The following is a 16981-nucleotide window of genomic DNA, read 5'->3' as shown; positions in this document are numbered from 1 at the left end:
CAGGCTTTGGGATGCAACACCGATTGCCAGCTGAGCAGGGTGAGCTGGCATTTCTTCTTCATACATAGTACAGAAAAGCAGTACTTGTTAAATTACTGCCTGGGCTTCGTAAAGAATTTGGTGATTAATATTTGCAAACCACTTTGAAGTTAAAAAAACAGCACCAAACCACCTCAAATCTTTAAAAAAGGGTTTTTTTTTTAAACTCAGTCCCATTTCCTATAACTATACCATAAAAGTTTTCTTTTTCTTTTTAAGACTGGAGCAGTTGCACCAAGCCAAGGGGCAGCAGAACCATCAGCTCTGGGGTAGGAGAGAAGCCACGAGCAGAGATAACACTGCCAAACCCACTTGCTGCTGACAAGGGCTGGCTGCACACTGATGGACAAGCAAAGACCATGTTAGAAGGGGAAAAGGAGGCAGCTGTAAATTCAAAAGAACTGAATAGAGAGATGTATTTAAAAGAGAAACTTCCTGGAATATAAATAAATATTTGCCTTTTGCACTCAGCTCTTCCTAGCAGAGGTGTCATAGGGGTGAGGGCTTTTGAAATGCCCTCTTAGCTATTCTGCAGGTAATGAACAAAGAGATTTTCCTAACTCTGTCACTGGTGATGACACAGAGAAACTTTAAAAACAGTTCTGAGGCAACTCGTGGCAAAGTTCTTTTCAAAAGTAAACACTCATCACTCAAAATCCTTCAAACAAGAAACAAAAGATTTGATTCTCCTTACCAATTTTAAAAAATATGTTTCCCTTAGCCTTGAAATATCATTTTGGGAAAAAAAAAATCAAATATTTTGCTTTGAAAAAATGTCAAAATTTTTTTAAATTATGGTTTAGTTTCTAACCTTAAGTCATGTTAAGAAGCATTTGCAATGAATGATCTTTTACTTGGCTTCTAAGAAAAAAAACTCCAACAGTTATATATCTTATGCTGACTTTGTGGATACATAAATGACCAGAGAAAGTGTGGGATGAGAAAGAATTATACATTCTAATCCTAACGCTTTTACTATATGAAGTACATAATTCAAAAATCACAAGAATCATTAAAAAAAAATTAAAAAGATTGAAAAGAAAAGAAACTGAGAAGTTAGAGCAGAAGACATGTTATGAATATTTCACCATGTTGAAAAGGTGTGTGCAAACAGTGTACAAAGTAAGCAACAGGTGATGAAAGAACTGCTTAAGTAAAAGACAAAACCCAAATAGGTGTAAACTGTCCCTTCCATTGCTTTGGGCTGCAAATGACACTAAAGTCCATCAGGTCAATGAGATTCTGGAACAGTTTGCTCTGGATTTAAAACCTCATTTTAAAACGGCACTCACTTTATAGAAGAATCATGTAGCATTGCCATTCATGGCAGCAGGGAGTAAAACTCCTCACAAAAGGCACCTCCCAGCCACAAAAACAACATGAAACCACAGCTGCAGTGCATGGATGGGGCAGCGGAGCAAAGGGGACAGTGACATGACAATGTCCTTCAGGACAGTCAGTGCCAGAGATCACAACAGATTCCCATTCCAACCCCGGGTGTCAGTCTTGACCACCACAGTATGAAAACCTCTCCATTTAAAGAGCAATATTGCTTTTAAAGGAAAATACTGAGACTGGCTGAATAAAATATCCTATTACAAAAGCTGTTATTTATTTGATTCCATTTAGAATTGATATATTTCTAGTTATGTGCTTTGCTGGCCTTTAGAGAATATTAGAACATTTACAAAAAAACCCCAAAATTAAAAAGTCCTGCTTGTAAAGCAGCCAATTAACATTAGTCTGAGAAAACAAAAAAATCTACTTACTTAGATGCTATCAGTACCCTGTAGAGCCCTTAGACAAGCAAGGCTGTCCACTACCAAACACGGGGGACATTTAAAACAAGACAAAATAAACACTGCAGGCAATGTTTTATAAAACACAAAGATAAAATACCACTCTTGCTAACCCAAATTTCCCACTTCTCTTCAAATTAAGAGCATAGCTACACAGTGCAAAAAATAAATTATGTAATCCAAGTATGATTTTTTCCCCCTTAGAAATAGACACCTGGTCCACACTGAAGCTTATATATGTAGTTTAAGTAGCTAGTTCACAGCTGAAAAGTTCTATATAATATATGAAATATTTTGTGAAAATTACTCTTTCTATTCCTTTTGCTAAGTTTATTCTGTTTTGCTTTGGGAAACTTTACAGTTCTCCTTTGCCTGTGCAATTTTTATAGGCTTAATCTAAATCTCTCACTTACGTAGATGTCTTCCGAGTTTCCTTAAGCCCTGTATTTCCTTAAGCAAGACTGTATTTTGCTGAACGTTGGTAGCATTAAAAAATGAACAGGATAGATGAATATTTGCAAGTGATGTCTTATAAAGCATAAAATTACTTTTTTGAATGTTTCTCCCACAAGCTTTCTTATTGCTCTTTGAGCATCAAGGAGGAAAGACGTTCCTCTTGATATGCATAATTTAAAGTGATTTTCTGTTTCACACAAAACCTCGGGTATTATGTAGGACAATAAAGTATTTCAACATCAAAGCTTCTGAGAACAACAAAAAAAATATCTGTCCCCATCTGTTCCTCTCACAGTCTGACTCAGGAGGACTAACTGCTGCTGAGAATCACCAGTACTCCACAGATCAACCCCTTTCCCCCCACACTTCAGCTAGAGCTATGTGGATTTTAGCCTGAAGATGCAGATTTTTGAAAATGAAAGGTTTGAGGCTCTTGGCTTTAACACATTGAATTTTACAAAATCACATAGGTGCCACCAGGCATCATTTGATTTTTCCACCAGTTTTCCCCACTTGGCAGCTGAGGAGGCCAGGAGTCAAGTGGAAGTAGTATCCCAAACCTGCCAAGCCCTCCAGGATCCTTAAACTCCTGATCTTCACCATGAGATCCAGCAGGATCTCCTAGTTGATGTCTATTGTGGCAGACAAAATGGGGCTGAGCACTTGAGCACCAGCCCATCAGCATCTGCCCCATCTCATGGTTAGCAATCTATCCTTGCCACAGCTTAGGGCACATGCCCATCAATAGGAGCTGCATTCGGTCCTTACCACTATGCAGAGAACTGCAGAAGATGCCAAGGCTCTCCAGGACCAGGTTTCTTTGGGACAGTAAAATTGCAGCTGCAGTTGAAGGCAGCTGGTTGTGCAGTTTTGTTCCCATCCTGAATTGAGGCATTTTGTCTTTCCTGATGGGAAATGTTGTGCAAGCTTTCTAAATACAAAGTGCATCAAAAAGTTGAATTTCCATTCCAAGGATGGATTTCATCAAATTTCCACTCCAAGCAAATTTGCCCTGCCAGTACATCCAGTATGCTCCAACCTAGTAGAAGTAATGCTCCCCAATCTCAGCCTTCCCCTGTTATCTGTAGCACAAGGTCTCCTCCACATTTTCTGTCTCTGTCCTCCTACTGACCATGGCTTTGCTGTGCCACGGGTAAGAACCTGCAGCAGGGCAGGCCTGTGGTCCTTTGCATTCATTCATGATGTCTTGGTGGCATAAAGGAACTATTTACATCACACGTTTCTAACTTGCTGACCCTGAGCAGTGATTTTTCTCGTAGCATTTCCGATTCAATGGGCCCTTTGGATCTTTAAATAAAACATATAAAAATACAAGCCCATAACAACATGACTTTTTATCATGAGACTGAGATTAAATCCCCATTCTCCTTTGCAGTCTTTTCAGCATCAGTCAGCTGCAGCCCCAAATTCTCTTTCCTCACCTGGTTTCCTCCTCACGGCTGCCTTTTTATCAGTGCAGCTACAAGGGGCCAGTTGTGCCAGCAACCCCATTACAGAATCACAGCATTGCCCAGATTGGAAAAGACCTTTAAGATCATCAAGGCCAATCATTAACCTCACACTGATAAGTCCCCAAATAACCCGTATCCCTCAGCACTATGTCTACACGACTCTTCAATCCCTCCAGGGATGGGGACTCCAACACTGTCCTGGGCAACCCCTGCCAATGCCCGAGAACCCTTTCGTCAAAGAAATTCTTCCTCACATGCAATCTCAACTGCCCTTGGGCCATTTTTCTCTTGCCTTGTTACTTGGTTGAACAGACCCACCCCCACCTCACTACACCCTCCTTTCAGGGAGTTGCAGAGAGCAAGAAGGTCTCCCCTCAGCCTCCTTTCTCCAGGCTAAACAACCCCAGTTCCCTCAGGTGCTCCTCATCCCACTTTTGCTCCAGACCGTTGCCCTTCTCCGGACACTCTCCAGCACCTCCATGTCCTTCTTGGAGTGAGGGGCCCAAAACTGAACCCAGCACTCGAGGTGCTGCCTCACCAGTGTCGAGCATAGAGGTTAAGAAAACTTCCCTGGATTAACACTGTCTGTTTGTCTCTGTTGCACAGAAAGACAGGCGAAAGTTCTTATTGGAGTGGCCTGGAGCCTCTCTTTCCTGTTTTCCATACCAACTCTGATTATTTTTGGGAAACGGAAGCTCTCCAACGGGGAAGTGCAGTGCTGGGCTCTCTGGCCTGATGACTCCTACTGGATACCCTACATGACGGTGGTGGCTTTCCTGGTGTACTTCATTCCTCTGATCATTATCAGGTAAGCCTGAAGTGCAGTCAGCAAGGATGTGGTGAAAGCTGTCAAGTGTGCTATCAGTTTAATGCTTTAATTTCTATTCATTCATTACGATTTCATTTCCACACCTGCTTTATAGCTGTTTCGGTTTTTATCACACCGTACACAGGTCATTTGCCCTGGGTGTTCTCCATGCGGTGTTAATAGCCAGAAATATTTTCTCTGAAAAAAGGACTGAATCTCTAAGTGTACCCACTTATCTCTACAGCTTCAGGCTTGAAACCTGTCTTTATAAATCCAGTATGAATGTCTAGCTGTTATGACAAAATATAGTTTTTAATAAAAGAAGAGGAAACCACACTTAACACTAATTAAAATTAATTTTAAGTACTCTCATGCTTCATAGTACTAGAAGAGTGTTTCTTCACCAGGATCGGAAAGAAATCTCCAAGCTTTTGAAGCTGCCAACCACTCCTAAAATACAAGCAAATAAAATTCTTCCCATTTTGTAATAGGAAACCTGAGTTGCAAATATTTGAGACTGATTCGCTCAAAATCACAAAGATGATCTGGAGTAGAGGTAAACTGAGGTCAACCAGTATGCCAGACTGTGCTTGGTGATCAGTGAATTTTATGGCCACCCTCTGGGGTGATGCCATTAAATGTTGTTAAACTAAAATTATCTAGCCATGAGGCGCTACCAACACAAAGAAGCCATCAAAAACTGATGTGGAAGGGGAGTGAGACTTCTTAAATGCCTTAAATGCACGAAATGAAAGGCTGCTGGTGGCAGTAACTTGTTCTCCAAGCCCTTTCTTTTCTTCCCCTTTTATTCTTTTTCAGCAGCAAAGTTACACTAGGATTTGTTGGTATCCATTGCTTCTTACTGGCAAAGAAGACTTGCATGGTTGTGTGAAACATCTCTGTCACACTCACACAGATTTGCACGCTTTCTACTACAGACCAGCCACTCCTTTTTACATAGCATATATACTTGTTTGTCAAGAAAAAGCAAGCTACATTTTTCAGAGCAACACATTTCTCAGAGCTGCTGACATGACGCTCCCCTCCTCCCTGCCAAAGGAAGATACTCAAACCAGATCAGCTCTGAGACTTGCTTTACAGGAAATCCCCAGAAGCAAGAAGGGACGAAGACATGAGGGAAAGGGAAAGTCAGTGAAAATGGCATTTCATCAGATTGCCCTGACAGCTGAGATGTGAGTAAAGCATTCTCGAATATTTACATTTTTAACCTTAAGTGACTTTCAGAGGAGAAGTTTATGGCAGGACAGGAACTTAAAACATTGTCCTTGAAGCCACGGGGCAAGGCGGTGCCCATTGTCTGCCCGAACACGTTCCTGGTTTCAGTGTACACTAAGACAAATGCTCATGCATCCTTGCCAACAGAAATTAAATTCTTGACAGATCCTAAGTGGCACTGGGCACTGCAAGGAGGAAAGGGAGGTAAGCCAGGAAAGAATTTTTTTTGTGCCCATTTATTTCTAAGTTGTCAGTGATGCAATTTTCTTGAGAATAGAGAAGGTTGTCTAAAACCACATAAAAAGAGGATTACCATCAGAGCAAGGTCAGCAGAGACATTATGAACAAATGCCATGCAGTTTGGAAAGAACTGGTTATATTTTTAGAACTTTTTTCAAGTTTCAAGCATACAATTGAAGGTTGCAGCTTCCCAGCTGATGTATCTGTAAAACATCTGTCAACATAGACTCAAGGAGAGACATCTATTTTTTTTTAATTTCTTGGCAGTCCAGGAGTTTAGAGCTAATCCACCTAATGTGGCCACAGCATATAAATACTCTGGTAAGCAATTTGCAGCTAAAGAACAGCAGGTTTTTTGAATGGCTGTTAATATCTCCAGGGACTCAATTTTTCTGCAAAAGTTTTCTTCCACCCAATACTTTCAGGCACACAGTAGGTTTGATGACAAACAAGATGCTGTTTGAGAAGGGTGAGAGAGATCACATACACTGTGGTTATGTGTTACTCGGCCAAAAGATTAATTATAAAAATGAGAGGTGTTATTTAGTAAATGAGGGAAGGCATTTTTGTGATTTATTTTTAATTTAATGGCCTTTTGCTGAAAATGTTATTAAAGAAAGGCCATAACATAACGATGGAGAGACAATCCATAAACGTGTGACTGAAAAGCCAAGGATCAGTATCTAAGAAGCCGGAAATACAAATAAACCAGAATCCAAGACACACCAGACTTACTGAGGAAGTGAGGCAGGGTGCACAGAGAGAAAGAAGATGACCTTTTCTGTAATAATTCATCTTATTTGCTCAACTATTTTCACTGCTGAAGCACTCTGATTTAGCTGCATGGCAGTTGCCTGATGCAATGTGGGACACTGGCTGGCAGAGTTAATTCTTAATTAGTTCTGCTGCCTGAATCTGCTGAAAACCTCTAGAGCAAAGCAGTTCACTGATGACAGCACTTTTTCTGGTGCAATCATCCGAAGTGCATACAAAGGATAAAATTTTACTTTTCAGGTGCAGGACTTAATTCCACACTAGATACGATGCTTTGGCTGAGCACGTTTCACTTCCTACAGTCCAGGTACCATCACCTTTTAAGCTTCTCTCATCTATCCCTCAGCTCTCTCAGCAGAGCTGGTTTCACGTGTTTCTGACACAGCCTTCAACTAACTCACAGGAGCTGTCTTATTCATAATGCCACAGCCCATGGAATGAATTATTTAGCTGATAACTTTATGTTCAGTCTGGAAAACCCTTTCACCAATGAGCTAATCCCCCCAGACATGAGCAAACCCTATAGATTCCAAGCTGAAACAGGAACCAGAAGAAAACAACAATCTTTCTCTTTTTTTAATATATATAAAAGGCAATCTCTGAACAAAACTGCAACAGCCCTGAAAGATTTAAATATTTGGGAGGTCTGTTCCCACCACTGCTTCACAACTGGAGAATCAGCAATCAGTTATCAAACAGCTTGTGGTTTTGTGGCGATTTTTTTATCTGATTATAATACAAACTAACAAGACCTGAATAATGAAAAGAGAACGAGAAGCTGTGATTAGATTTTTAACCCAAGTGTGTGGTTATCTTTGAGAGCTGAGAAAAGGGAAGAATATTTGTTCTTTTAATGTAAAATCTCCCCTCCTCCTCCCATTTCTGTGTCAGTCAGGGACAGCCACAGATCCTGCATCAGGTTCTTAAAAATTTGGCCTATTCTTCCTTCTTATTTAGATTAATCCACCGCTTTTTCTGCAATTGATATTATCAACCTACCAAAACCGAGAAAATTCAGAAAAATAAATTAGGCAACCCGCAGTAATTAGTTCTCTCCAATTCTGGGACAAGTGTCATCAGCTATAACCAAAACCATTTCTCCTACGCCAGGATACGCCAAGCAAAGCTCAAACGGTATCTGTGATAGTTGAAAATCTCTGGGGCATTGTTGAGCAGAGGTTAAATATGAGTCAAATCAACATTTCAGACTACTCTCCTGCAAATATTTGCACCTAACCTCCTCGGGTCCTGAGATGGGGAGACAGGAGAGCTACTGGGTTTCTGTTTTATATTGCTACTCTGTGCCAAACCATAATTATATTCTAGCACTTGCACATCCAGCAATTCAGGGTCTTTTTAGCTGTTATTCATGACTGCTAAATATAGCTTCTACATTTTAACTGGTATATGTAATACATAGACATTTGTCTAACATAATTCCAAACTCAGGTTAAAAAAAAAATTACAAAAGTTCCTCTTGAAGCACAGAGGAAAAAATATCCATCTGCTGTTTAAAATCAAAACTCCAAAGAGAACATTTGCTTTGAAGCAGGAGAAAAAATAATTAAAAGGGAAAAAAAACAAATCAGCTAAAAGGAAAAATATGGAACTGAAAACAAGACCTTGCAATGAAATAGAAAATAGATTAAATAAATGGTATTTGTCTGAATTAAATAAAAATATCATTAATAAAAATACAAAAAGTCTTTTTTTTAGCTTGATTCAACAAGCACAATCATTTTTGCCTGCAATTTCAATTTCTCATTAAAAAAGCCTAGATCTTGCACATATTTTCTAATATCTGCCCATCTATTCACTTAGTCATTACTCGTGCCTACAATGATTTGTTCCAATGAAGTTATATATGCCTTTTGTCTTTGGATAAAGAGAATTGTAAATTAGCTACGGTAAAACATAATGCAGCTGCATCACTGTGCACAAATAAAGTACAAGGAACAATAGAGAATGCCGAATGATAAATACAAGCAATTAGCAGGGAGCTTATGTTTAATTTTTCCCGTTGTAAAGGTTTATTTTACTAATAAATACCGAGGTTGGGTAGGATGCTATCGTATCACAATCACTTACTAAAAAAAAGCTTTGTGTTTAAACGTGGGCAGATCAATAACTCTTATGATTATTAATATCAACACATAGCTTTACCAGGAGAAATTTTATTTTCCAAAACAAAAGTGATCTAGGAATTAAAAATAAAGATGGAGTGGGACTATTTACCGTACCATCTTTATCACTAAACCTTAAGCTAGTTATTTACATGGACAAAGGCTTTAATTACCAGTGAGGTCAAATTAAACAACACCATTAACTAATAACATGCTACAATGAACATGCATCATTGTCCTTCAGAATTTGAATCAAGCAAAATTGCTTTTGGAGATGCAATGAATTTAATTTGCTGAGTTACATCTGTAGTCTGAACCATAATCTTGTATTTTCCTGCTGCCTCTTATCATGCCTCTATATGCATCTTATCAGGGCTAGAAAAATCACTGCATTTTCAGATCAACAGTATGCCCTTTCTATCCTGTGGTCTTCACAGCCTGAGCAGCTCCTTCACAAAAAGGCTTGGATTATTTTTCCATCCAGGTTTGGCTACTCCAGCTGAACTCTTTCTTCCCTTTCTTTAGTCTCTTACCTGCAAATAATGGGCCACAACACTTATATAATGTAGTAATACCATAGTATGCATGAAAATGCCTATAGGATGTATTTATAGAGCCCTCAGAAATCTCCAGTGAGGGTTGGAAGACCAGTGTATTACTTACAGACACAAAGAAACCTGATGACATCTGGACCTAACAAACTACACATCATATCTCCTGGTACTTTCAGAGGGGATGAGAGCAAGCAGCACACAGGCACGTTATGTGTGTTAGAAAATGAAGTTTGTGGTAATGATAGGCTTGCCATGCACATGTCTATGGTGCATAGACATCTTGGCAGTGGCAGTTGAGCAGCTTGATGTTGAGAGGAAGGAAACAGATTACGATATGGTCAAGATGGTGCAGAGCATTGTCAAACACCCTCCTGTACATCTGAATGACAGTTGTCACCTGCCTCCCTTTACTCATCTGCCACTTTATTTCCCCTTCAAGTGGGAATTTCTTCCCACCTTTTGAGATGTCACCAACTGCCAAGTCCTGCTCCAGCCACCTCTTACAGAAAGAATGAAGCTACAAATGCATTCTGAAAAAAAATGGCTTTTCCTTTGTAAGAAAAATACAGCTTCTCTTCCATAAGTGCTCTCTTTTTATTGTTATGGATCTGAAACATACATACAGATGCCTTTTATGATCTTAAGCTTTGGGTGACACATTTCTGGAAAATCCAGTTTGTTAGCTCCATTCCAGCATATCTGGGGAAAAAAGAAGATGAGGCACTAGTAAGATCTGGAGTCCCAGAGAGACCAAAGCATAAAGACATAATTGTTGTTGGCTAAATGGTGCCTGATCCAGCATAGCAAGTGACTTCTCTTTCCTGACATCCACCATGAGTTTTATACCACCCCTGGTCCCCTCTTGATAAGGAAGGGTCCAGTGGATCCAGCTATAGAGAAAAGAAAGATGAATAGATGCAAAAACACCAGTACAAATCCGGTGTGTTTTCAGTGCTTTGGAAACCACTGGATTAAACTAGGAATTAAACTTTCCCTTAGACCTCTAAAAATTAAGGATTCAAATGAAATAACATGTAATCTCATAGGTGAAATGCCAAGTGAAAAAGACAATCATTATAACTGCATCTGGTAAAAGGGATGATCCTATCAGACTCTGCAGCAAAGAGGGCAGGATTTCTGAGGTCAGAGGGAAAAAAAGGCAAGTGAAGAGCCTGATTTCATAAATCAGCACTTGTGGCACTTGGCTGGAAGTAGGGAGTCTGAGTATTTTGGATATGGCATTAGGCTCCTTCATCCTGATGCTTAAGACAACTCTGAATGTGTCCTGCTGGACATATGCAGGTCTGCATAAGAGGGGCTGTTGTTTAAACTGCAATTAAAAAGATCAGGCTAGAGACAGCAGGCTAGGAAGAAAATAGAAATAAGACTTTTAGGAGCCAGGTAGAAATTTTCTTGAGATAACAACGATTATCATTATAATACATTCTTTTTCATTGGAACTATCAAAGGAGAAATGATACAAGAATTTTCCACCATTGTCAGTACAAAGGAACACTGAAGTGCACCAGCTGATAAATAAACAGGTTCTTGAAAAGCCAAGACATAAAAGGAAAATGTTCAACTCATCTGGGTGTCATGCTGGACCTTTGAAAGGATTAGGGAGGGCAAGCTGGAGTCTGTGGCAGATGCATGCAAAACCCTCACTGGGAAAGTATATTACTATTCTGCTGCATGGCCCGGAAGACACATTGAATTCCCAGCTCTCGTCTATTGAGCCTGGAAACCAGATGGCTCAAGCTTCCACAGAGAGGAAACCTCCAATACACAAAAATACTACCCTTGCAAGTGGATCTAGCAATTGAGGTTGCTGTAGGAAAGGCTTGTATATCAGTTTGAAAGCTCTAATAAAAATAATGTCTCTTCTGATAATAAAAAATAAACCACATGACAGTAAGGCACATTTTGTCTCTATAAAACACCCTGAAAAAATCTCCCTAGTCACACTTTTTTCACAGAGTCACCACTAATTTTTACGACAATTAATGGCAATTAATAAACGCTGCTGTGTATTGCAAACAGCACATGATATCTTCTGGTATGATGCTCGGTTTTTATATCAGAAAAACATGGCAACCCGAGTGCTGAAATACTTTCAAATTATTTTTGTCTTCTTTAGTAAACTAAAAAGAAAAACACCAGTCAAAAGTATGCTGTTGCTTAGTGATTTTAGCTGCACGTTACGTACACTTGCAGGAGAAAAAGCAGACAGAGCAAGGCCTCATTTTTTTTGTGTAAACTGCTGAAAAGCTAACATCCTCATGGAGGGTGTGGGTTCAAACAGCTCTTCAGCTTGAAGGAATTATTTTTACGTATTCTGTATTAAATAAATACAGTTCCAGATTTCCTATTGCCTAGGGATACATCATAACCATCTGAGGTCATTGTGGACTAGGGCACTTTTTATCTTTCCCATTAAAAGTCTATGTATATTCCCCTCTAAATATGCAAATTGTGGTGGATCTGGTTTTGAATCTTCTAACTCCTCCCATCTACCTGATATTTCTGTCCTAAGACCTTGAGACCTGAAAGTGAGCACTGTGGTATTTAACTGCATTTTTCATGGATCATGCCTTTCTTGAATTCCCCAGGATACTATTTTATTCGTCAGCTTCATAGTCCCAAAGTAACACCAGAACAGAAGCGTACATGCAGCAAGACCAGGTCCTTCCCCTTGCTTCCTCCATTTCAGGATTAGTGACCTGGGGCTGGTAGCCAGGCAACTTTGGTCAAGGCTAGCTCAAAATCCTCAACGAGCTCTTGCCTGAGAGATCTTGGCCAGATCACTGCATTTCTCTGAGCCTCAGATTTGAGATCTGCAAATCCAGGACAATGATAACAACTTCCATAGTGAAAACTCTTCAGATCTGTTTCTGAAAAGTATTACGGGAGAGTCATATTTTATTTATTACTGTTGTTGTCATTATTTTTATTTTTCCTATGCAGTCCCATCATCTCTGTGAGTTCCTTACGCACAGATAGGTGTATTCATAGAGCACGAACAACTGGGATGTCAGTTCAATTTACTGTGCCTCATAATACCAACAACTCTTTCCCTTCTGTAGCGTCATATACTCAATCGTGATCCGAACCATCTGGATGAAGAGCAAAGCTCAGGCTGTCATCATAGCCAGCTGCCCTGGTGAGTCTCAGCACACACATGTCTCCAGCCTTGTGATTTGAATCCAGTCAGTCAGCAAATCCCCCAAATCTGTGAATACCTGGACATGTGGTGTTATGTTGGGCCCCCATCACTGAGGTGGGAATGGGTTTTCTGTTATTGCTCATTCATAATTCTTTTCTACATTATTTACATTATTTCCTTTGACACCAAATCCCCTTCAGAGAAATGATAGAAAACATCTGCAGGAAAATAACTAAAAAGTAAAAGATCTTTATTCTAGAACTTAGAATCCCTGTTCCTAGAACTTTGTTCATTTCCAGAATATTTTTTCCTAGCATATACTTAGACAATACTTTTGCTATATTTTCATGTGCCCTTGCAGTTGTGGATTTTGGTCAAGCTCAGAAATTCCTGAGCTGAGCTTTCCAAAACCATAAACATTTCTGGACTGTTCTGAGCTATTTTGGCAAAGAGCACAAATCATTGCAAGGTCCTCACTTGTCCACTCTCTTTCCTATTAGGTATTTAAAAAGCATGTTCATTTACACTAATGTGTTTTATAAGATAACTGTAAGAGCACACAATCAGTTAGTGCAGCCAAGCGGTGAATAGAAACACATCAAACCAGAGGGACCAAGTTGCTGGCACCTGTCTGAAGGAGGATCAGGGATCATGTCTGGTACCAGAGGAAGTATCCTAATATGATGTTGCATGTATTCAGATATCGTTATATCATATCCTGACATCTGCCAACTATAAGAGTTACTCCTCCTTTGAAAAGCTTGAGCAGGACTGATTTCTAATGATCCTGCCTTCATGACAAAATAAGTATTAACTAGTCTTCAAAAAAAGGTCATTCTCCTCATCCAGGAGGTATATTCTGCTCTATAAGTCACCAAGTGATTTCCACTTATGTTACATATGGACTAATTTCAAGTTTCTACATGGGATATTTCGCTGGTAACAAGCCCGCATAAATTTTATTTATATTTTCTCTTTACAAGTTACACAGCCTTGATACACTGTTTTTATAAGAGGTGCAAGAAGTTGTGTACACAGTCATTTCCAATGACATTAATCAAAATTCTAGTCCTAAATTTGGACCACAAGAGTTTAAAGATATTTTGATTAAAAAATGACCTTCTTGTGTATTCACTATGGTGAATCTAATTATTCTGACCCAGCAACATGAGCAGCAAATTGACACTAATAATGAAATCAGGCATATTATTGTAATCATGCTGGTACTGTTATTCAAATACAGAAATTGATGCTCAGAGACATTAGTGTGACTTCAGCGGAAATGAGATCAACCAACCTTGATGTGAGACTGAATAGAATCTGCTTCTCAATTCAAGCCACACTTCATTTCTGAAAAGCTAGTCTAACAGTATTTCGTATTTCATTACTGAGTCAACACGGAAAGTAAAATGTCTGACTGATTATCCAAAGCATCAAAAAGAGTAAGAGGATAAGGGAATGGAGTATGTAGCTTTTAAAATCCTTCTGACTGAAACAAAGTGAACAGGTAATCTGTTTTGCCAGGTTGTTTCTTCTCTTTTTTTAATTGTATTTGCCACTCCCTTTCAGAAAATGTCTCCTATAACATCACTCTGGTTGCATTTTTGTGGCTGTGATGGTGTGTGGTTTTTATTAGACTGATACAGTTGGGCACACAGGCAGTGGTTCTCCTGACTGTCAAGGAATACCCAGCTGCCACGATACTTCAGGAAGATCTCTTCTGCTTACATTTCCCCTTTCAGTTTTGGGTGGGATGGGCTACATACTGCTGTCCTGCCTGCGGAGGTATGAACTGACTCATCCACGCACCAGCTCTGCTTTTTACTACTCAAACTGTTCTTTCCCCAGGTGGCAAAACTTCTGCTGGCTACACCAGTCGTAGGTTTATATCCAGGGCAAAAGTGAAAGCGATCAAGTACAGCTTCGTGATCATCCTTGGTAAGTGGAAAGCCCCACATCTGGTAGGTGGGGAGGATGATGATGATGTTAGGAAGTTGGTCTTCCTCAGCTCCCTCCACCATCAGCAGATAAAGTGCAGTAGATGGCTCAGAGAAGGAACTTTACTTAGACCCTCTGACCTTGATCTTCCCCTCTCCTCTGCCTGATAAGCTCCTATTTTAGGCATCTGACAGAAGCCTCAAATGAAATTACATGCACAGCCCCTCATGTGCATAAATAAAACAAAGGAGGGACACTGCCTAAAAGGAACGGAGAAAAGGGTCATCTCTTTCCCATCCAGGCTGCTGAAAAACTTGCAACTGAGTTGTCTTTTAGGTTTAGAGACTATGTATGGTGTGTCAGGTGCTGGGGAGGAGAGGCAAAGGATGCAGAGCAATTGAGTTTGATGTCAGAAGCGTGTTGCCTGCCGAGGTGGAAAGAAGGAGCTCTCCTTTCCAAAATGAGGAGCAGATGACTCAGTGCAGGTGTCCTCCGTTTCCCAGGGAGATGACATTATTCTGATGGAATTAGGAGGCTGACATTCTCTCTCGATAAATAAAAGCAGCGTCACACAGGATTTGTGATTAGCAGCCAGAGACAGGCAGGAAGGTGACTGAAGCTATTTACTCACCAGGGCTGACAGCCATCCCCTACCATGGAAAAAGCGACTGCTCCTCTTTCCAACTCTACACAAAATTCAGATTGGATGATATTGTGATAGTAGCTACTACTGAGGTGCTTGGTCCTCTGTTTAGTGGTAGCATGTGTAGACATGACAGAGGCTGGTGTGATTCATGCTTTTCAGAAGTCCAAGAACAGCTTCTGTGTGGCTGAATTTTTCTGCGTGGCGATCAGAAAAAGCTTTTGTCAGAAACAACTACTATCACAACATCATCAGATGGCAAGAGCTCACCTGGATGCTCAGTATTTCAAAGGACCTTGATGATTTTAGGCACCTAGAATCTCTTGAAATCCAGATTAAGGCACCTAACTTTCATGGATTTCTTTAAAGTCACTTGAAGTTCCACATAGTCAGTTCTATGATCTATACATTGACAATGCATATTGCTATTTTGGTATCTGTGCATAGACACTGCCAGTTTGGTTATTCCAAAAAAAAAAAAAAGAGGCAAGACAGTTTGCCTCTTCCTTGCACATTCAGTGAGGGCTGGGCTAACTACCAACTAACAAATACTGATTACTGCAACAAGAAAGCAAGTGTGGAGTCACTCTGCTGTCTCATTTGGGCCAGGGGGAGATCACATGTCTGATTTCACAAATATCTCTATATTTGTGACTCAAGTATTTATGGCTTAGTTGAGTGAACTGCCTGTCCCAGTGTTTCTATGCAAATCATTAACTAAAAGTCTTTGTGAAAAGAGATGATCTAGAAATTTATGAGGGATAGATTTATTCCCTATGTCTGCAAATAAAGGTCAACCTACAACTTTTTTTATTTCTACCACCTCTGAACAAAAGCAGGGACTATGAACAGTGCAGTTCTCTCTTCCCTTCCCCAAATTAATCTCTCAAATTACAGCAGAGGAATTAGAGAGCCTTTCCACATTCTTCACATAGACAGCACCTCCAACCAGCATGCCAAATGACACGTTGGTTCTGCTGTAATATGATGTGAAAGGGTGTCATTCATTGCTCTTCAGTGTCTAAAAGCCCCTTTTTTAACAGGTGGCTGTGACAGGCAGCGCTGTCACGGAGCAGCACTTTGGTGGTGTGTACATTTAGATTGGCTGCTCACTCAGGGGACCATTAAATAGCACTTCACTATAACTTATGATGCTTTAACTGGCTACCTATTTACCCTTTATGTGTTGTGTAGTGTTCCAAAGTACCTCGATATATCTAGAGGGAGCACTCTAAACACTTAGAGGAGCACACATAATATATTTGATGGGAATTAAAATAAAAATAAAGACAAATAAAAGCACAATTTAATATCTAGTCTCTTAAATAAGGCCCTGAATAGGGAAGAGAGATTTTTTTTTTCTGAACAAATATTTACGTGTTATGACAGTCTCTATGCATGTGTGATTACCTCCCTAAATAGCTAAGCTGTCTAATGTCAAGCTCTTCCTCTCTCTGTCTCTCTTCCAGCATTTGTCCTCTGTTGGAGCCCTTATTTTCTTTTTGATATCCTGGACAACTTCAACATACTCCCTGAGACTAAAGAGCGCTTCTATGCATCCGTGATCATCCAGAACCTGCCAGCCTTGAACAGTGCCATCAACCCCATCATCTACTGCCTCTTCAGCAACCACCTCTGCTCCCCTTTTGAGTATCTGTCACTCCGACTACCCCCTAAGAAGGGAGGACCACAAATACACCATCCCTAAAATGACTACCTATTTTTGCCTGTTTAAA

At 40.0% G+C, this 16981-nt stretch overlaps 1 protein-coding gene across 1 annotated transcript in view; it reads left to right on the top strand.

Moving 5' to 3' along the window:
- Window positions 1-16981, top strand: part of NPSR1 (neuropeptide S receptor 1) — a 54937-nt gene that overhangs the window by 37844 nt on the left and 112 nt on the right. Inside the window, exons 7-10 of the mRNA XM_010171654.2 lie at window positions 4373-4574; window positions 12585-12661; window positions 14513-14602; window positions 16715-16901. Of these exons, the coding sequence (XP_010169956.2) occupies window positions 4373-4574; window positions 12585-12661; window positions 14513-14602; window positions 16715-16901 (556 nt within the window). The remainder of the gene's footprint in view (window positions 1-4372; window positions 4575-12584; window positions 12662-14512; window positions 14603-16714; window positions 16902-16981) is intronic.

This window comes from Antrostomus carolinensis, unplaced genomic scaffold, assembly GCF_000700745.2.
Source record: "Antrostomus carolinensis isolate BGI_N321 unplaced genomic scaffold, ASM70074v2 scaffold10887, whole genome shotgun sequence".
Classification (NCBI taxonomy): domain Eukaryota; kingdom Metazoa; phylum Chordata; class Aves; order Caprimulgiformes; family Caprimulgidae; genus Antrostomus; species Antrostomus carolinensis.
Note: the sequence above shows the minus strand (reverse complement) of the source record. Positions and strands in the feature narration are given on the sequence as shown.